This window comes from Chiroxiphia lanceolata, chromosome 3, assembly GCF_009829145.1.
Source record: "Chiroxiphia lanceolata isolate bChiLan1 chromosome 3, bChiLan1.pri, whole genome shotgun sequence".
NCBI classification, from domain to species: Eukaryota; Metazoa; Chordata; class Aves; order Passeriformes; family Pipridae; genus Chiroxiphia; species Chiroxiphia lanceolata.
The window spans coordinates 89,368,164-89,390,250 of NC_045639.1; the positions used below are offsets into that span (position 1 = coordinate 89,368,164).

At 38.6% G+C, this 22,087-nt stretch overlaps 1 protein-coding gene across 1 annotated transcript in view; it reads left to right on the forward strand.

The window, feature by feature from the left end:
• EYS (eyes shut homolog) overlaps positions 1-22,087 on the forward strand; it is an 852,398-nt gene that overhangs the window by 77,807 nt on the left and 752,504 nt on the right. Inside the window, exons 2-3 of the mRNA XM_032683211.1 lie at positions 11,169-12,026; positions 14,181-14,294. Of these exons, the coding sequence (XP_032539102.1) occupies positions 11,270-12,026; positions 14,181-14,294 (871 nt within the window). The 5' untranslated portion in view covers positions 11,169-11,269. The remainder of the gene's footprint in view (positions 1-11,168; positions 12,027-14,180; positions 14,295-22,087) is intronic.

A 22,087-nucleotide genomic window follows, 5' to 3' on the forward strand; every position in this document is an offset into this window, starting at 1 on the left:
CTGTGTGGGTCTCCTCCATGGGCTGCAGGTAGAGCTCTGCACTCCGTGGTCCTCCAGGGGCTATAGGGGGACAACCTGCTCCACTATGGTCTGCACCATGGGCTGCAGAGGAACCTCAGCTCTGGTCCTCCCTCTCCTTCTCCACTGACCTTGGTATCTACACTGTTGTTCACATGTTCTCGCTCTGCTCTTCTCTGGCTGCAATTTTTATATGCACAATAACTTTATTTTTCCTTCTTAAATATGTTATCACAGAGGCTTTACTATTATTCCTGATTTGCTTGGCCTTGGCTAGCAGTGGGTTTGTCCTGGAGTGGATGGGCATTGGCTCCACCAGACTTGGGGGAAGCTTCTGGCAGCTTCTCACAGAAGCCACCCCTGTAGCCCCCCTCACTACCGAAACCTGGCCACAGAAACCCAATACATTGACCTATCACTTTTTCTTAGACTCCAGAAAATGTATTTGCACTCTGACTCCCTATTGGGAATGATTCTTGGCCTGACCTCTCACAAATTGTCCTAAAGAACTAACAGTTAAACTACAGCTTGGTAATGGTTCCAAAAACAAACCTAACAGTTTAACAGTATAGAAGATCAGTGTCTTTTTCCCACTTCCAGAATTGATAACATAAATTGATACTTGATTCTTACTGTAGATATGGACATTGTATCTTACATAGATACACTTCCTGGGCTTCATGGGGATGCCTTCTTATACATAAGTTTCCCCTGCCCTGGGACTAAGTTTCTCGCTTTCTATTAAAATTTGTTATCATGCACAGTTTGTTCTTCTAGACTTTTCTGGAAATGGATCAGAGGGTTTAGGGGTCTTTGGTGGTCTTCTTCCCCCCCTACTGGGTCTGTCTTTGGTTGACACTCCATGCCTGCTTCTCAACCCACAGCTTATTCTGTGCTGTGTTGTGTTCTTCTTCAGGAGCCAGAACGAGGACATTTGTCCCAGAAAAGTGCTGCCCTACCTCTGTATGGCCTCCTTCTGCAGCCACAGCCTGTTCGTTCTCACAGAATGTTCTTACCAACAGTCCTTGGTTGACTCCATAGATGTTTGGCTATTGGTGTTTGAGACATACACATTAGCCCCTTACCTTCTGGGCTCTATCGAGACAGGCTGAGAAAGTTGGGGCTGTTCAGCCTAGAGAAGCAAAGGTTGTGTATAGGACCTCATAATAACCTTCCAGTATCTGGAGTCCTACAAGGAAGACAGAGAGGGAATCTTCATCAGGAACTGCAGTGATAGAACAAGAGTAATAGGTTCAAAATGAAAGAGAGTAGGTTTGGATTAGATGTTAGGAAGAAATTCTTTACTGTGAGGGTGATGAGACACTGGAACAGGTTGCCCAGAGAAGTTGTGAATGCCCCAACCCTGGTAGCGTTCAAGGCCAGGTTGGACAGGGCTTTGAGCAACCTGGTCTAATGGAAGGTGTCCCTGCCCATGGGAGAGGGGGTTGAAAGTAAATGATATTTACGATACCTTCCAATGAAAACCATTCTGTGATTCTATGACATCTAGGAGTGTCCAATTATCTTACTCTTTCTTTCTATCCTGAACTAAAATCATGATGGACTGTAACAGTCAAGAAATCCTTGACTAATATGGCTTCTTAAGACTTAACAAATCAGGCTAATACTTTCTCTTGTTCAGTATCGAAGCCAATTCAATGAACTTAAATTATCTGGAGTTGGCAAAAATGAATTTTCTTTCCAAGATTTATGCTAGTTTTCACACAGAATGTTCTAAATTCTTTTGCTCTAATTAGGGATCAATTCTGTTGAATACAGTAGAGTTTAACTCTTTGAATATGTTTGAAAATTAGTTCTGGTATAGTTCACATTTAATTCACAGATTTGTCTTTATTTTCAAGTAGTGTGGAGAGATAAGAGAAGATTTTTAAAGTGAAGCAGTGAAGCTACCTGATATCACTACCTGATATTTATGTTATTCTTCATTTGGGAGTTTTACTGCACACTAGCTTTATGCATATGGATCAATCATCCATTAGTCACTCAAGTGCACTAGGTACATTCCTAAAGTGTTTCTTTCAGGTTTGTTTCATCAGAGGATTCACTTGTTTTGAGATTGCTGCATTACGTGAACTAAAGCACGCTAAGAGGGCATGACTTTGAGTTAGCTTCAGAAGTATATTTTTGATTTTAATGAAAAGTTTATTTAAAATGCCCTCATGAAATACATGATATAGGAACTCAAAAACCTCAAAGAAATGGAAACAAAGTGATAATCAATTTTAATTGACAAATTAGAGGACTGAGCAATCAGCAATCATATGAAGTTCAACAAGGAAAAGTGCAGGATTCTGCAACCCTGAATTTTCATACAGACTGGGGAATGAGATGCTGGAAAACAGTGCCATGGAAAGGGACCTGGGGGTACTGGTTGATGACAAGTTGAATCTGAGTCAGCAGTGCCCTGGCAGCCAGGAGGGCCAACTGTGTCCTGGGGGGCATCAGGCAAAGCATCACCTGTCAAGAGAGATGATTGTCCCTCTCTGCTCTGCGTTGACGCGGCCTCACCTTGAATATTGTGTGTGTTTTTGGGCACTGCAATGTAAGAAAGATATTAATTCTATTAGTGAGCATTCAAAGGAGAGTAACAAAGACAGTGAAGGGCCTTGAGGGGAAGCTGCATGAGGAGTGGCTGAGGTCACTCTGTTCAACTTGGAGGAGACTGAGGGGAGACCTCATTGCAGTTACAACTTCCTTGTGAGGCGAAGAAGAGAGGCAGGCACTGATCTCTTCTCTGAGGTGACCAGTGACAGGACCCAAGGGAATGGTCTGAAGTTATGTCAAGAGAGGTTTATGTTGGATATCAGAAAAAGATTCTTCACCCATATAATAGACTGAAATACTGTTCATGTCTTAAACATTGCCAAAATCATAGAAAGACTTTTTGTTAAACTGCAAAAAACCAACTGCCTGTCTGGGACCACTGAAGCACCCCCCTCCAGCATATGCATCCTAACTGGAATTTGGACTGTGATGGGAACTCGACATAAGACTACTGTCCAATTATATCATGTTTAGGGAGAAGTAAACAAGCCTCAGCGGGTGAAGGATGAGACGGGTTTCAGGTGTGTGATAGTAAAATCTCTCCACACAAAACAGGAGTAAATGCCCTCACTCTGGGAAGACCACATACACACAGCATATTCATGTGAGAGGCAGCTGAGAAAGTGTCATAAATCATCAAAGATCCCAAAGTGCCCCCAGACTGATTCCTTAGGTCTTCCACCATCAGGGGACTGCATGTGATCCAACTGAGGCAACAAATCCAGAGTCTGTTGCAAGACACTGCAAAGCTTCCCCCTGCCAGGGGAGGTTCCTGGCATCTCCTGAACATATATTTATCCATTGGACTCTATGCTTTGTGGGACTCTCACCACCCAAAAGACCAGAAGACCCTGATCCATGGGACACCAGCGGACTCCACAAAGTGGTGATAAATTTTCTATCTAATCTCTCTGTCACTCTCTTTCTTCCTCCTACCCACTTCTTTTTCCAATTTCTTTCTATCTTTCTCTTTCTGCCTCAGTTTACTGTTAAATACTATTGACTTTGGCACATGGTCTCATTTGAACCTTAATTCGGGCAGAGGTTTTTCTAATAATTTTAATAACCAGATCATAACAACCCAGATGGTGGTTGGGCACTGCAACAGGCTCCCCAGGGAAGTGGTCACAGCACCAAGCCTGACAGAATTCAAGAAACCTCTGGATGATACTCTCAGGCACATTGTGTGACTTTTGGGGATGCTCCTGTGCAGGGCTAAGGGTTGGACTCAATGATCCTTGAGTTTCACTTCCAACTCAGCATATTCTGTGATCCTGTGATATTAATTTTATATACAATAAGAAAATAGAGTAAAATTTCTTTTGTATTTAGAATCCTCTTACAGTTTTATGTTGCCCAGCATAATTCTCATGCATTCTCCTTGAAAATCATGTTTCCATTTTTAAAAAGTTTATACGTCCTTTACTGGCATGACTAAATATTTTCAAAGGTTAAACACCAAAAGTAAAGGTAGTGTGGTGATGGACAAGAGAAATGTGTATCCTGTTCTAGGTCCACCTCTCTTCATTTCATTCTTCATATACCACTAATCAGAGAAGTCATTTGAGGGAATATAACTGAAGTACACACTCCACAAGTTTCAATGAATGTCAATGCCTTTTATCATCATCCCCGATGGTCATTTTCAGGACCTTGTTCTATGATTGTGCTATAACTAATAAGGGCTATAACAATGTTTCTTGTCCATTTTTGTGGACCTTGTCTTGTCAAGTACGGCAGTGTTAGAGGAAAAAATACATTTAAAACCACTTCTGCCTTATGTCTTTTAATACAGCTGTAGTGCAATTAACTAATTATGGCACATAAATTAGTATGTAGATTAAGAAATATTAGCGAGGAAGTTTATCACAAGAGCACAGTGTGTTCTTTAACAATTTCCATTGCTAATATTTCTAGCAATGTTCTTTCCCCCAGGCACCATAAGCATCACTAGTGAATACAGCAAACTCGTGAAATTCAGCAAAGTGAAGTCAGTGGGACTAGACAGAATGCCATTCTCAGTAGCTCATGAAATTATCCTTTTCTTCTGTAGTTTCTATTGCAACCAGAGTTTTCACTGAAAATGTGAATATGATCCACTCTGACACTGCATCACAACTGAACAATAAGTTCATTATTAGAATGTCTGTTGTTTATGAAGGCTCTCTGTTAGGATTTCGATTACTGCTGTCTTTTTCAAGATTATCGGTTTTGATACTGTTACTTGCTCTTTGAATTCTTTTCTTTCCTCTAGTTTTCATATGAATATATGTTTTCACATTCAACCTACCAGAGTCTGTCATGTTTTTATTTGAGTGATTTATGGGAAATTGCTGATTCTAAGGTCTGCTTCTTGCTTTCCTTCTCACACCCTTAAATTTAGACATCAGTTTCTTTTTATCTATTTTCAAGCCCTGATTAATGATACACGTTTTTTAATCTATGTCTAATACATTATCCTTATAAAATCTCTGCTTTTTCTATGAGTGCTTAACACCACTGCCCTCTTTTAAGCATTCTTTTAACAAATTAATTGCATTAGTATTTTCTTTTTTAGAAACTGAGGACAACTTGACTTTTTCCTTTTACTTTTGTTCTTTCTGCAGGCATTTTGAATCTGGGTACATGATGGTCCCTGCTAGACAGACACTTTTCAATTCTGAATCAGGACATGTAAATAACTATAATCACATCAAAGGTTGATTTGTCATTTGTGTTTTCCAACCTACTGCTCCATGAAACAGTCACAGATCCTACACAGAAAGTTCATCTTTATTTAAACTGTGTTGTGCTATTTGCCTAAGGTACATCGTAGCTACAATCTCCCATTACCTGTTAGTATTCTGTACTCACAGACTCTTTCACCTCAGAAGGTCGCAGTCATGGTCACAGTCATAGTCAGGGGCTTCATCATGAACTTACAGAAAGAAAATTACAATAAAGACAAGACGTGAAAAGAATGTTTATTTATTTATTTATTTATTTAGGTGAAACCATGCCACTTGAAATATTTACTATAATCTGGAAGGGACCCATAAGGATCATTGAGTCCAACTCTTAAGTCTGCACCGGAGCAGGCACAAGAGTCACACCATGTGCCTGAGAGAACTGTCCAAATGCTTCTTGAACTCTGTCAGGCTTGGTGCTGTGACCACTTCCTTGGAGAGTCTATTCCAGTGCCCAGTGCTCTGGGTGAAGAACCTTTTTCTAATTACCAACCTAAACCTCCCCTGACACAACTTAGGTCATTCCCTCAGGTCCTGTTTCTGGCCACCTCAGAGAAGAGATCAGTGCCTGCTCCTTCTCTTCCCCTCATGAGGAAGTTGTGGACTGCAATGAAGTCTGCCCTCAGTCTCCTGACTTCTCCAGGCTGAACAAACCAAGTGACCTCAGTCGCTCCTCGTATGGTTTCCTCTCTAAGCCCTTTACCATCTTCATTGCCCTCCTTTGAATGCTCACTAAGAGCTTAATATCTTTTTTTTTATTGCGGTGCCCAAAACTGCACACAATATTCAAGGTGAGGCCACATCAGTGCAGAGCAGAGCAGCACAACCGCCTCCCATGACCGGCTGGTGATGCTTTGCCTGATGCCCCCCAGGAAACAGTTGGCCCTCCTGGCTGCCAGGGTACTGATGACTCATATCAACTTGCCATTAACCACGATCCCCAGGTCCCTTTCCATGGCACTCCTTTCCAGCATCTCATTCCCCAGTCTGTATGTACATCTGCCCCATCCCAGGTGGAGAATCCTGCACTTTCCCTTGTGGAACTTCATATGGTTGTTACTTGCCTAGTCCTATAATTTGTTGAGGTCTCTCTGCAGGCCCTTCCTGCCTTCGAGGGAGTCAACACCTCCTGCAAGTTTAGTATCATCTGCCAACTTTCTTAGTATCCCTTCCAGTCCTGCTTCCAAGTCATTTGTGAAAATGTTGAAGAGCACAGAGTCTAAGATGGAGCTTTCAGGAACCCCAGTAGTGACAGGTCACCAATCTGGTGTTACCCCTTTCACTATAACTCTTTGTGTTCTACCCATGAGCCAATTGCTCACCCACCCACCACATGATGCTTATCCAGCTGTGTGCTGGACATTTTGTCCAGAAGGATCCTGTGAGAGACAGTATCAAGAGCTTTACTGAAATCCAAAAGGATTACATCAACTGGCTTTCCTTGATCAGTTAGGTGGGTTACCTTGTCATCAAAGGAAACCAGGTTTGATAAGCAGGACTTTCTGCTCCTGAAGCCGTGCTGGCTGTGACCAGTGACTGCGTTGTCTTTCAGGTGGTTTTCAATACTTCCAGGATAATCTTCTCCACAGTTCTATCAGGCACTAAAGTGAGACTGAGAGGCCTGTAGTTTCCAGAGTCCTTCTTGCCCTTCTTGAAAACTGGGACAGTATTCACCAGCTTCCAGTCAGCTGGGACATCTCCAGATTCCCAAGGCCACTTAAAAGTCATTGAGAGGGGTTTTGCCATGAAATCAGCCAGCTCTTTGAGGATTCTGGGATGAATCCCATCAGGTCCCACAGATTTGTCAGGATCCAGCTGGAGCAGCAGATCCTGCACAATTTCAGGATTGACTGGGAGTTGATCATTCTCCCAGTCATGGTCCTCCAGCTCAGGGTACTGAAACCCCCTTGGTCCATCATCCATGTTGAAGACAGAGGCAAAGAAAGCATTAAACACCTCTGCCTTGTCTCTGCCCCTGATTGTGAGATGCCCATCCTCATCCTGTAATGGACTGATGACATTTCTATACTGACTATGCCATTAATATATTTGAAAGAAACTCTTTTTGTTGTCCCTTACATTTCTGGCCAGCTTCAGAGCTTTAGCTGCACAAATTTTCTCCCTACAGCTACAAGCAGCCTCTCTGAATTCTTCCCATGTCACTTGACATTACTTCCACTGGGCATCCACCTTCATTTTTTGCCTTATCTCCAAGAGAAGATTCCTGTTCAGTGAAGACAGCCTTCTGCCCCTCCTGACATTTGGGTAATCATGGTATAAGTTCAAGTACCAGCTGTACATGCAGCATAACCCAAGTGAGGACCAAGAGTGAGAACCTGAGCTTAAATGCAGCTCCTGAGGAAGGTGAGGGACACTTTGCAAGCCCCCCCAACAACACCCTCTCAGTTCTTTTTAAATCACTTTGATCCAAGGTTTTAATGGTGTCCTACCAGAGTTTGTCAAACACAGGCAGTAATTCAAAAAAGTTTGCATGTGACATGTGAGAAGGTGGAAAGAGATGGTCCATTCCTAACCAAAACATGGTAACATGATGTTCCTAAACATTTTCTGTTTTATCCTCTTCTTTGACAGATTTTTTTTCCCCTGGAAGGTCATTGGAGTTATATATCTTCAGGGGGTATTTCTCCACTCTCACTTATAATATACTGTATTTTTGTCATTAGTATGTCATACTTGTTATTAATAGAAAGAACACATAATCTTTAAGATGCTGGACTTGAAAACAAATAACCTGGGATTCAGTTTTGCTTTTAAATTACTTTCCTGAAATTCTGTATAAACCTAACTGTTTTAGTTCCACCATAGTACAAAATAGAGCATTGTTTTGCTTTTCACCCAACCTAATGTAACTTTAAGAGTTAGATTTTCTTCAAGTATCTGTGTGTCCATACAAATACCACTCTTGAACTTTTCTTAGTCTTCATCAATTACATGGAACCAGTTGAGGTTATAGATAGGAAGATTTTCTCCTTACCTAAAGCAGACCTAAGGTATGAAAGTTGTCAAAATCACTTCAAATTCATCTTATCACATTTTTTATCTCATGATATGGCATCAGCACTTTGCAGTTATTTAATTTCTTGGTTAATTTTCTATGCAAGGTATGCTAATATTTTAACTGTATTTCATATATGGCTTTTTAGTTTTTATGCTCTTCACTCTATAACTTTTTCCTTCTTTACAGAGAGAGTAATCAGGCATTGGAATGGGCTGCCCAGAGAGGTGGTGGATTCACCATCCCCGGAGATTTTTAAATGCAGATTGGACGTGGGACTGAGTGCCATGATCTAGTAAATGGACTGGATTTGGACCAAGGGTTGGACTCAATGATCTTGGAGGTCTTTTCCAACCCAATCGATTCTATGATTCTATGATTCTATTCTATGATTTCATTGCTGAATAAACAATCTCTTGGTATTTCTTTTCTATCTTCCCCTGTGGTTTTTTCCATTGCTTTTACAGGCTGATTTTGTTTATTTAATATTATTAATTATAGTGCTCCCATAATAATTTTTTGGCAGCATGAAGACTAATAATGATTTTTGTGAAGAGTATGAACTGTTAAAATGCTACCAATAATTTATTTTAAAATAGTCCTGATTTACCCCATACAAATATTGTGAGGAAGCACATTTTCTTTACCAGTAAAATTTAAACCTATAGGTGATACCATAATGATGCATAATTACATGAATGAAGGGCAAAATGTAAGTGGGCAAGAACTCTTCTGCATTAAGCATGCAATAGCTTTCTTTTTGAAGTATCTAAAAAGAAAAATAACCTTTTATAAAGGCCTATTTTAGTACCAACTGAGAAAATCTCATTATGAAATAGGTATGAAAAGATGGGTTGCTGAATGTAGGATTTCTAACTATGCAATAATATAGAGCATAGACTTTTATACCTGATAATAGTGACAGATGTAATAGCAGCTATAATGAATCTAATAGTTCAAGACTGCTACCTGAAAAGAAAAAAATACTAAATGATCCAAACTACACATTTGATAGACCATTATCTAATGGTATCATTGAACATCATGAGATTCTGAAGATAATAGAATGGTCTCAAAATAGAAAGACAATGAGTATTCAGCAACAAGGGTAGTAGTTTTCTTGCAGATCCATGTCCTTTCTTTCTTTCTATGGCGAGTTAACTCCCAGGGGTGGAAATGTAGAGATAGAGAGAGAAAATTAGAAATTAACATACTTGCCTGGCTCTGGAGCTATGTGGTTAGAGTACTGAAACTCTTTGAAGGCAGAATTGGGATTCAGTAATTAAATCAAAACAGAAGCTATTCTGGGAGAAGGATCAAACCCTGGTCCCTACCCCTTCTGAGTTTAATATTCTAAAGCTTGAGTCTGCTATTATTACTACTAGTTAGTCATAGTCCACACTTTTCTGGTATCTTCAAATGCTTAAATGGTGCTGATCATTCTGCTACACAAAGGTCATTGGGATAGGTTCACATGCTCAGCAATTTACTAATAGGATGTAGCTAAATTTTAGATGTTTTCATCCCAATTTAGGTGACAATGGGAGAGACCGAATGCTACTCTTCGATAGTATCCTATAATTTGCAGCAGCTTCTTGAGTCTTTTAATATTCTTCAACTAAAGTTTTCCTCAAACAGTATTGTTTCTGTCTGGCTTTGATCTTTCAGAATAGTCCAAAGTACGGTCCAAAATACTCTTGAAGTACATGGGAGAAGAGGAGGACATTTAAGGAAATCATGTACTTCAATCAGTATCATAATCCACATGCACTTTAGTGGTAGACCAGGTACATGTAGGCACAGAAAAATATGCATCCACATGTGTTTCCACGTGTTGTGCAAAAACGAGAAAAATGTGAAAAAATTTCAAACTATAAATACTATTTTTTATTTTTATTAAATGTCTTCCCTTGTAAGATAGATTTTATTCTTTCAAAAAATTTTCTCATTTGTAAATGTCAGTATAGAAACCACTATCTTAAAGTGCCAGATAAGTACAGTGAGAGGAAAAAGAGTAAAAGTGAGAAAAAACATTATATTTAAGACAAATTAAACTTTTACTAACGTAAAGCTACAGAAAATTTCTAAGGTATTAAACATAATACATTTTCATCATTTTTAATATGACTCCAAGAAAAAGTTTACTTATATATAATCTTATTTTGGTTTTCTTTCTCTAATCACTCATCTCCATGCAATAAAAAATTGCTAGATATATTCAAGAGACAAAAAAGGCTAATCTATAAATTAAACAGTTATGGAGGACTGTAGTCTGTTGTCTTTAACTGTGATACATAAAAACATCAAGCATATGATTAAGATGTACTTTGAAAAGTAAGGATTTAATGAAGCGTTTTGCGGAGTGTGCATGAACAGAAAAGTGTTGAGGATTGCTTGCATGTTTTCTTCATAAAGCCAGAATTCTCAGGCCTACATCTTCAGAATATCTACTTTTATCATAAACTAATAAATCATTATTAGGAAAATAATTATGGTTAAAACTCATGACTAGAGCTTAGATGTTCCTAGTTTTGCCACAGATGTCCTATCTTAACTTGAATAACATTTTTTGGGAACACAGGGAGGGAATATGGAAAGTAGGTTTTTAAGCTCTTTCTCTTCTGCACACAAGCACAAAGAAATGTACTAAATAAAAATCAAATCTTTAGCAGGAATAAAAATAGGAAAAATCTGATCAGTTAATTGGACTTATTTTAGTTTTCCATTAGAGTAATTAGATGTTGCCCTTGCTTTGTTGTACATTTTATGTACTTGTAATGAGGATTTAATATTCAAATGTATTTGGTGCGAAAACAAATATTTTCCTCTCTTTGAATTCCTAGGCTGGCATGAAAAACACTCGAGAACTTTAAGGAACAAGTGTTCTGAAACTATCCTCAGTAATGAAGCAGGTGTGAAAGATAACTTCCCTTTGCCAGGTAAAATGATGACTACAAAATCAGCAGTTCCCATGTTAGTGTGCTTTCTTCAACTCTGCGTTGTAAATGGGCATGTAATATGTGAGAGGCAAATGACAGCTGAATGGAGAGTGGAACCAAAACCTACTGTAATCAAATGGACACCAAGGGCAAATATCTGCTCAGACTTTTACACCGAATGCTGGAATATGAATAAAAGTATTACTGGGGAAATCTTGGGAGGACAAAACATCAGTATCCCTCAGATATGCCCCTTACAGCTTCAATTAGGTGATAGTCTCTTCATTGCTTCTGAGCCATCCTTTCAGTCCTACGGAATGAATTTGGTAAATGTCTCCAAAGAAGAATTTATTAGCTGCCCTAAAGCTGCTTTTCTGCAAGAACAGTTGATTTTTGTTTGCCAGATAAGAGGACTGCACCAAGTTGACCCTAACTGGCTTGGTGTTGGAACTCATTACTTTGCAGAACTTCATAAGAGAGGCCCCCTATTATGCAATATGGGCCTTCGTCTGAACGTAACTGTGAAGCAGCAGTTTTGCCAACAGTCTCCAAATGCACCATTCTGCTCTGGGCATGGAAAATGTCTAAGCCATGTTTGGGAAAAAACGTATAACTGCCATTGTTTCTCACACTATTCTGGAACATTCTGCCAGAAGTTTGATATATGCTCCACCAAACCTTGCCACAACAACGCCTCCTGCACTGAGAAATCAGAATTTTCTGGAGATTCTTACGAGTGCACATGTTCTCCAAAATTTTCAGGTATTTCTTTTATCTTCTAGGAATAAATGTTACATGGATCATATACTTTTCTTAATGGATGATAAAACAGTGAGAACATAATTAGCAAGGCTTTTGTATAATTTGATTTTCCACTGCCACTACCACACCTGCGCTGAGTCACTTTTACAAATAGTCACTTATGGGAGATTGTGCAAGAATTTGAAGACAATTTGTACTTGCTGATATGCATAAGTGCATTGTACAGAAAAACAGAATAAGTTCTTATCATATTTTCATATTTCTTTCCTACTTAAGCATGAGATGTTAATAAGCACTTGAGAACTTACAGAAGTAACTGATTTTTTTTGTTGTTGTTCAGTAATTTAAATTCTTATACCAAATAACATAAATGGTTTGGAGTAAACTCCCAAAAAATAGTTACTTAACCAAACTGCTAAAAAAAAGTAAATGGTTTTATTGAGCATTTCATTCAATCTGCTGAAAAAAACCCTCCGTTTTCAGTTTTAAGGACCTTTAAGTTACAATAGGGAAATTTTTAAAATCAAAATTTGTTTTTAATTGAAAGGTCAAACATTTAATTAGAAGAACAAGCAAAGCAAAATACTTAATCTTTTCTTCCAGATTGTTCTGTACCGTAAAGTTCCTTTCAAAGGGAATTCATTAAGCACACTGTTAGCATCAAATTAAATATTTCACAAAAGGAAAAAAAAATCATCTGATTCTATCTAGGAAATATTGCAGTACTTACTCAAAACTCATTGAAGAAACTGAATTTAGTGTTGGGATTGCAATACCAGAGAGTACAGCATGATTAGATAAATTCTTACTCAACCATTTTCTTCCTTTCAGGGGGTTAAGAAAGAGGATTAAGGAAATAGTATATTATTCCTGGATTCAAACCAATGGAATTTGGGCATGCTTTAGAAAGTTCCAGAACTATTAATTCACATCACAAAATGGATTGTTGTATCTCTTTTTGTGCTTGTGGAACAGAATTCTTGCAATGTTCCTTTGTTGGACCGGATTTCTGTGCTCTTGCAATAGTGATGCTATGCTATGAAACGTAGCTGATGAATCATGAACAAGTGAGGTTCATAGAACACAGAAATGAAAGTTGCATAAAGTTTGCTGTAATTTATTTTTAATTGCTTTACAAAGCGTGTAATAATTTAGTTATTAATGCATTTGTTAATAGAAGATTATGCAAGTATGAATGAGTCAATGTTATGAGTACAATATTTTTATAATTACTCAAAATGTAGTAATATGGTGGAAAAAATTGATGGTATGCAGTATGTTTAATATTTCTGTTATGATTTCTGGGGCTGCATAAAACGCTTTGAAAATAATAATATCAAAAAGTGTCTGGTACTAATTTAACTGAAATTAATGGAGAAATTCACAAGCAATTCTGTTAAAAGCAACCATCATGCTTAATGTTATTAACAAGCAATGCTTGAAGTATTCTGTGAACCTATATAGGAAAGTTTTGGGTAGTGCCATAATTTTGTACTAACAGTACTGGTCCCATAAATAAGTTGTATGTAAACAAGAAGAATTAGGAAGATAAACCACCATATATTATGGACATGGCTACACAAGAATAAGGGAGAAAAATGCCTCTCATAATATAAAGTCAATTAGAAATTTGAAAAGTTGTTGAACCGTCAATAATGTCATAGCAGTAATTCAAGTGGCAAGCATAATTATATGGTATTTAGACCTGTGTGCTGAAACAACATTAAAAACTTATAACTGGAACTGTAATTTCCAGAAAGCTGCATATTAAGAAAAATTCTGTCAAATTCCATTCCACATGAGAACATCTCTTGTTCTCAGTGTTGGAGGAAGCATTAAGCTAGATTCATGTTAAAAAGGAAAAAATACTACTGTTTCAGCAGCATTTCTGCATTTTAAGGTATATGTGAATTCGTGACTAAATGGCAGATGAGGTTGAGCACAGTAGCTCCTATAAAAGCAGATTAATATCTTTCTGTCTTGCTTTAGAATTTCAGTAATTTTGGTGAAAACTAATGAACAACATTAACACAAATACCCAACTATCCATCTACCTATCTATATTGTAGCTACACATTTGACATTTAAAAACACTTCACCAAAACCTCTAAATACTTTGTAAAATTCAATGTTCATATTATTCCTTTCAAATAGGTAAAAATTGTACAGAAATAGTTGGACAGTGCCAGCCATCTACGTGTTTCAATGGCAACTGCGTCAATGTTACTCCAAATACTTTTCTTTGTAACTGTGACAAGGGCTATACAGGTAAGAAGCACCTCTGTTGCCTGTGGAACAAAAATGATTTTCTGTGTTATAATAATGGTATGAACTTTTGCTTTATTAAAATAGTTATTTTAAATTATTTTTGCACAGTTTGCCAGGTTTTTTTAAGAATAAGTTTTATAAAATAAAGAAATCAGACTTCCATGTGACTATTCCAAAGCACTCATGTATTAAAGTGAAATCATACAAATGATAGAAGCTTTTCATATTTGGTACCTTTCACCTATTGGTGGTATAACAAAGGAAGATTCATAAGCACTTTCTCACTGTCTCTTAAAAGCAGAGTTTACAAAAATCAGAGCTCTTTCTGATTCAATGATTTGGAACGATCATGACATTTGTATTCACAATTTCAGTATACTCTTAGTAGATGTGCTAGAAATATAAGATGGAAATAATTCAAAGTCAACAATGTCATGATTTAAGAGTGTGTCATGATTAAAAAGAAGGAAGTTATTTGGTTTATTTTTGATATATTGGACAAATAAGATGTTTTCACGAGAAAAGTTTAATCAAAATGTACCTAAAGCCATCCTATTGTAAACAATTTTTGGGGAGTTAGAAGAGCAGTCAAATTTAAAAACACTATTAATTCTGGGCTTCACAGCAGAAATTGACTGTTGATATAAGAAAAATAGCAATCCTCAGAAGAACATTCTTTAAGAATGAGTTCAGTATAAAGCTAGCTCTTGAATATTCAAAAACAGCAAAACTTTTCAAAATGTCTCTTTCTTGGAAGCATCAATTATCCCTGACAATCATAGAATATAAACAAATTATTACATTGAGATGAAGAGTTAAAAGAAGAAAAGAAAGGCATAACGGAGTTAAAGGGATCCAAGAGCCAAACAAGCCAATCTTTATTTTCATAGTGAAAGACTGAAAATTCTTGTTGATATTTAAGTCTGTATAGAATTATATTTTATAAAAATGGGATAGGTATGCTGAATTTTAAATTCCTAGTAAATGTGTTTGATATTACTCTCCCTTTTTTCCCTCTCCTTCACTGTAGAAGCACCACAGTCAGCATAATTCTGAGAAAACTGAAAAAAAACCCACTTTTTTCCTTAGGAGAAAAGTCCGTTAGTAGAGTTTTCTAGAGCTAGTTTTTCCCCTACTCATTGTCCATATCTTTGTAGAAGGGTTACTCTTGTCCTTTCATGCAAATTGTGTGGGCACAGTGCTTCTGAAATTTTCCCTACAAAAATCTTTTTTATTCTTGCAATTTTGACCCGCTGAAGGAGAAGAGAGGAGGAGACAGGAGAAGCACCCTTCCAGATACAGTAAACCAAAACCTATCATGACACAAAAACAGTTCAATACTCTGAATTAGTGGATGGCAGCAATCATTGCAACCTCCCCTCGAGTAGCTGTAAAGGACTGAGAAGGAGAAAAAGAGACTACTGAATGTGCACTAGCTGCCTTTTTATTCTCCACCTAGCTAAAAGAAAATAGGGAATCCTTCCTTGTTCCTAAGCATAAGTATCATAGAAGGAGAAGACAGACTTAGAGGAATTTAACTCATTTTTTCTTGCTCTGATATAAATTGCCCCCGGTCCTGCTGTAAGAGAAAAGTGTGTAGTATATCAGCACACTTTGCAACAGGACTGGTTGACTAACATACAGTATAATTTTACAATTATTTTCTAACCAAATGTAGTTGTTTTAAGTTTGCATTTCTTCCTATGATACCGTGTTAAGGTGTTTGCTATCAAAAAGGAAATTTCAATAATAGTTACCTAAAAAAACCAGCCTGCATGAAAACAGACATTTTTCTGTTGTTGTTCCATGGTGGTTGTATGATGTTCTCAGAAAAGGTGAGTTGTGTAATTATGAATCTTGTAACTTGACTTGTTATTTTGTCTGAAATTAACAGCAAATTCAAAACACTCTTCTGTTTTGATATTAAACTTTTACACAGAAAACACAAACATAATATAAAGATTGTGCTCATTATGATTAAGACTTTGCAAACTTTGTCATATTTTTTTTCTAAAATGAGGTAAGGTGCTGGCAGCAACTATTTCACCTGATCTGAATGAAAATATGAATTTTTCTTGTTACTGTAAATTGATGAGAAGCAAATAAAATTATAATAGAATTATTTTACATTTATATTTACAATTATTATTTGCAAGGTTTTATTCAAAATAAGTAAAGGTTTCTGGGTTTAAGCTGTGTTCATAATGATAGAATGGATCTATGGGAGAAGCAGTGTAAATTGTTTATGTCAATTATGTGGTTTTTATTATATACTAATTGCTTTGTTCATTCACTGAGATCTCAAAACTCTTTTTACTCTTTCCTGAAAGCACATTTTTAACAAAACTTATTAGCAAACAGCTAACATTAGGCTTGCCATTATTCCTATGATTGAATACTCCAATTCATACCAGAATTTGCACCCTTAGACTTACTAAGAAATGTTTAACGGAAGGGAATCTGGGTGAAACAAGGATGAGGTGGGTACAAAGAGGAAGGAGGTATAAAAAAGGCTGGTAGTGTGTGTGAATAGTTCACCGTTCAGTACTCTTGTCTGACTGAGACCTGCCATGAATCGCTGTAGTCTATCCATTTCTCTATTCTTTCTGTTAAATATTTCTTAACCCTCTTTCCATACAATCTTACTCTCTCCCCATCTGTGAGTGTTGTAAGGTCTAGATGAAAGAACTGGAGATACAAAAGTGACTGAATTTGGAGGCTGCAACTGGAGATAGGCCACTGTCTTAATGTCTTTGGTGCCAGTAGCTGAGGTGAATGAAAGTCTCAGCATCAGCAACTGAAGGAAGACCACAGATCATAGGAATGTGTGTCTAGAGTGAGTCAATTTAGTGCCAGTGACTGGCATGAGACCTTGGGTGATGTGGTGTCTGTGCCAGCTGAAGTGGGTGAGAGTCCCAGCATCAGCAGTGGGAGGGGGAGCAAAAGTGACAGGGCCTGTGTGCCTGGGCATGAGCCACTAGGAAGATCAGAATGTTTATATTTTCCCCTAAGCTTGTGTGTGTGTGTGCCCATGCATAAATGTGCACGTGCACTTCATTAGCAACCTTTAAGTTGGACTGTCTAATGAGTAGGAGACCCAAGCTCTGGATATCAATATTAAATGAGCTGAGGTCCCACACTGCTATTCAAGGGGTTCACAAATGTGTCTGTGCTTTTGAAAGAGAGAGTAAGGAGATGTGTACTTTTACTAGTAAGCTTCAATCCTGATCAATCTGAGGAGTGGGATTTAGCTGTTTGTACACATGTTTTATGTGCAATATGGTATCGTTATTTGTGTGTGCCGTTAAAGGCAATGCTGTATCTGTGGGTAGTCTATTAGCTGGCTGCACTAGTGTCCTCTGCATGTGTGTGTCTCTGGCATACATGCTCTTAGCTGCTGTTGAGCCTGCAAACAGGAATGCAACAGCTGCATCCATTGGTCTAGGAGAGAGGGACTCCCAGGTCTTTGGGTGCACTGGGCTGGGCTCCTCCACCAGAGGTGGTGTCTTTTATGCCTCTCCTAGCAAGAAGGATGTCTCAGAAATTTTGATGGATGTTGTGATCCTGTTCTCTGAAGATGCACAGAAAATTAATGTGACTCATTCACAATCAACAGGAAATAGCAATATCTTAACTATATCTGTACCGGTACTGCTCAGTGTACGTACTGTAGACAACATTTAATAGATTAAGAGCAGTAGTTTTCCATTTGAGCATGTTTTGTTGAATCTGCTCCTTAGGTGGGAAGATGGGACTGATTAAAAACCAAGCCTCTGTAGAGCGCTTGAGATTAGTGAGGGTTTTTTTCATATATTCCTATAAGGGAGACATATTTCCTGCCTTTCCCAATGGTCCAATTGGCCTCTTTACAGACCATAATGAGTTCTCTGCTCACTTCTGTGACAGGAGATACTATAAGAATGAGGTGGTTTTGCTTGGAGCCACTTTGCTAGAAGCTTCCATCATCCAGGTGCTTTAGTTTAAAGTTGTCTGTTCACTTAACCAGTAAATTACACCCAGAGTACTTTGAAAAAGGTCATAATTGTAAAGAGACTTCTCCATATATATATCTGGAGAGAAGAATTTACTGTTTGTACAATTAGTGTTTTAACAGCCTAATAGTTCAATTTGGATAGTAGTAATACTCATAGACCAAATTAATACCCAAAGGCTTACTAATAAGACCTCTAAAACTATTAGAGAAAAAGCTTTCCTACTATCTACTTTTTGCTTTGGTATTATGCTCAGCTTGCCAGTGTACCTATGGTTCCAAAAACAACACATAAATGTCCCTCAAGAAGACGGGTCAACAATCTCAGCAAGTCATCAGCATTCTGAGGTCTTCATTGAGAAGAGTGTGACATTGATGCTGGAAGTTTCACACCTGTCAGTCAAGGCACCATCTCAGTCCTCTTTTAAGTGTTTCTCCAGAGACGAAACTGAAAGAGGGGAGACAGCAGTCACTGGGCCCAAGTATAGGTATTAATACAAACCAAAAAAATCCTGACCTCTTGCACTGTTAGGTCATTACAAAGGTTAGTCTGAAAAGATATTCCTGCTACAGAATCTGTTTTTGGTGTTTCTCTAGGGGGCAGGGCTGATAGCAACAAGGATGTGCAAATGGGGACTGACTATGTTTTAATAAAACCATTTGTTAAGTATGTCAGTTTCCTCAGAGAAAGTTGTGGATTATGGGATTGTGATCCCTAGTTGTAAAAGTATTCTGTGAAATATTCCTTTATCACTAATCATTGTCACTTAAATGAAGAAAGTATGGTCAACCTTTTTTCCCATTTTTATGAGTGATACTGAAATGGCCATAGTTCTTTTAGTGTTAAGAAAGAAAATACATATTGCATTTGGGATTTTAATGAAGACATGATGATTTTTTAAATCATATCAATTCATGTATATTTCATACTTGTTTCATAGAGTCAAATATCATAGAACCATTAAGATTGGAAAAGGCCTTCAAGACCATCAAGTCCAACCTTTAAATGAACACCACTACGTCAATTAAACCACAGCACTAAGTGACAAGTCCAGTCATTTCTTTAACATGCCCAGGGATGTTGACTCCACCACCTCCCTGAGCAGCCTGTTCCAATGTTTAACAACTCTTTCCAGGAAGAAATTCTTCCTGATGTCCAACATGAACCTCCCCTGGCACTGCTTGAGGCCATTTCCTCTTGTCCTGTCGCTGGTCACCTGGGAGAAGAGGCTGACCCCCACCTTGCTACAGCCTCCTTTCAGGGAGTTTTAGAGAGTGATAAGTTCTCCATTGAGCTTCATTTTCTCCAGGCTAAACAATCCCAACTCCCTCAGCCAGTCATCAACTGATTTATCCTGTAGACTCTTCACCAGCCTCATTGGCTTTCTCTGGACATTTTGTGCTGGACATGCTCCAGTACGTCAATGTCTTGCAGTGAATGGCACAGAAATTAACACAGGACTTGATGTGAGGCCTCACCAGTGCTGTGTATGCAGGTGGATGATCACTGGCCCAGTCATACTGCCCACACTATTTCTGATACAAGCCAGGATGCCATCGATTTTCTGGGCCATCTGGGCACACTGCTGGCTCATGCTCAGCAGGCTGTCAACCAACATCCCCAGGTCCTTTGCTGTCAGGTAGCTTTCCAGCCACTCTTACCCAGCCTGTAGCTCTGCATGGGGTTGTTCTGGTCAAAGTGCAGGACCCAGCACTTGGCCTCATACCATCAATCTCAGCCCTGAGAGATAGATACAGTGCCCAGATCCCTTCCTAACCTCCAGCAGATCAACACACCCATCCACCTAGTGTCATCTTACTGTGTCATCTTAGTGAACTTACTGAAGGTGCCCTCAATTTCCTCATCCAGATCATCAATAAAGATATTAAGCAGGACTGGCCCCAATGCTGAGCCCCTGGAACTCCACCAGTGACCAACTGTCAACTGGATGTGACTCCCTCTTTGGGCCTGGCCCTCCAGCCACTTCTTAACCCAGCAGAGAGTATACCTGCCCAAGCTGTGATCTGCCAGCTTCTCCAGGAGAATGCTGTGGGAGACAGTATGAAAGGTTTTACTGCAGTCCAGGTAGACTATATCCACAGCCTTCCCTTCATCCACTATGCATGTCACCTGGTCGTAAAAGGAGATCATGTTGGTCAAGCAGGACTTGCCTTTTCTAAACCCTGTTGACTGGGCCTGACCTCTTGTCCTGTACATGCTGTGTGATTGCACTCCAGATAATCTGTCCATAACTTTCCCAGGCACTGAGTAAAAGTTTCAAAAGTACTGTAAAATCTGTGGTAACATGTCCACAATAAGAGTTTGCCTCTCTCCAACTATTCAAGTATTGCAAAAGTATTTAATTTTTATTATAAAATACTTTCTGTGAAAGTATCCCAGCTGATTTTTTTTCTTTGCCTTTTTTACAGCTCACTTTTTGCCTACTTTTTGAAAAATTAAAGCAGAAATTTCAGGGAGCATTGGGTCTGGCTGAGCTGGAGTTCATTTCCCCACCGTAGCCCTCACAGTGATGTGTTTTGCATTGGCAGCTAGAAGGGTGTTGACAACACACCAGTGTTTTGGCTGCTGCTGAGCACAGCACCAACACTGGGACATTCCTTACTTAGTTGAGGGTAAGATCCTGGGAGGGGACTCAAGTAGGCCAGCTGACCCAAACTGACCAAAGGGATATTCCAGACCATATGACGTCAGCTCAGATATAAAAGCTAAGGCACAGAGCAGGAGGGGGGACATTCATTGTCTGGAGACTGCCTGCTGAGAAACCATCATGTCTACTGAAGCCCTGCTTCTTGGGAGTGGCTCATGGGAAGTAGAGAATAAAACCTACTGTCCTTCGATTCTGTGCATGCAAGCTTTGTTTTAATTTTTACTTTAAATAAACTGCCTTATCTCAACCCATGAGTTGTCTTTTTTTTTTCCTATCTTACTCTCTCCCCTGTCCTTCTGGGAAGGGGAGTGATAGAGCAGCTGGGTGGGCACCTGGCATCTAGCCAAGGTCAACCCACCACACAGGGTTAGAGTTTTAGTCTTCCTCAGCATTCTTTGTTACATCTGACTTCTGTTGTAAACTGCCATTTGGTAGACACCTTGTTCCAGTGTACTTTCAACATGGTCCTCAGGCAGTTCTTGTCCTCACTTTCTGTGTGTTCATGTAAAGCAATTTAATGTCAGATGAAATTGATCTGTTGACCAAGAAACTCAGCCCTTCTTGAGACTACATGCCTGTTCTATGTTAGAGACCATAATATCTATCAGTCACACAGGACCCAGATGTGAAAATAAAATTCACAACCCATCTCCCTGTTCTCCGATACAGCTACTATACTCGCTTCTTTGGTAATTGTTTTAAATTTCGAGTCAGAGAATTCACACTATGTTTGGGTAGGGTACCTTCATTAAGACTGTGTTTTGTAGAGCTTGTGTTTCCAGAGACTGATTCAGGGAACCAATATCCTGAAGACACTAATTCAACAATGAAGGAATATTCTAGTCAGAGAGGAAAGGTAAATGTCCTTAAGTTAGGTGGTGAGAATATGAGACAGGACTTTTCATAAGTCTTTTGAGGCTAAAGCATTTTAGGCAGTTGTCACTCGAGTACTATATAATTCTAGTACTAGTAATTATTCTTCCAAACACAATACAGATCAATTCATCTTAGCTAGTAACAAAGATATATACACCAAAAAGTCTTGTCAGAACTACAATAAATGACATGAATTAGGTTGTCTGACCTAGCAGATTCAAGTATTCTCAAATGTACTCTCCTAGCATGATTTCATT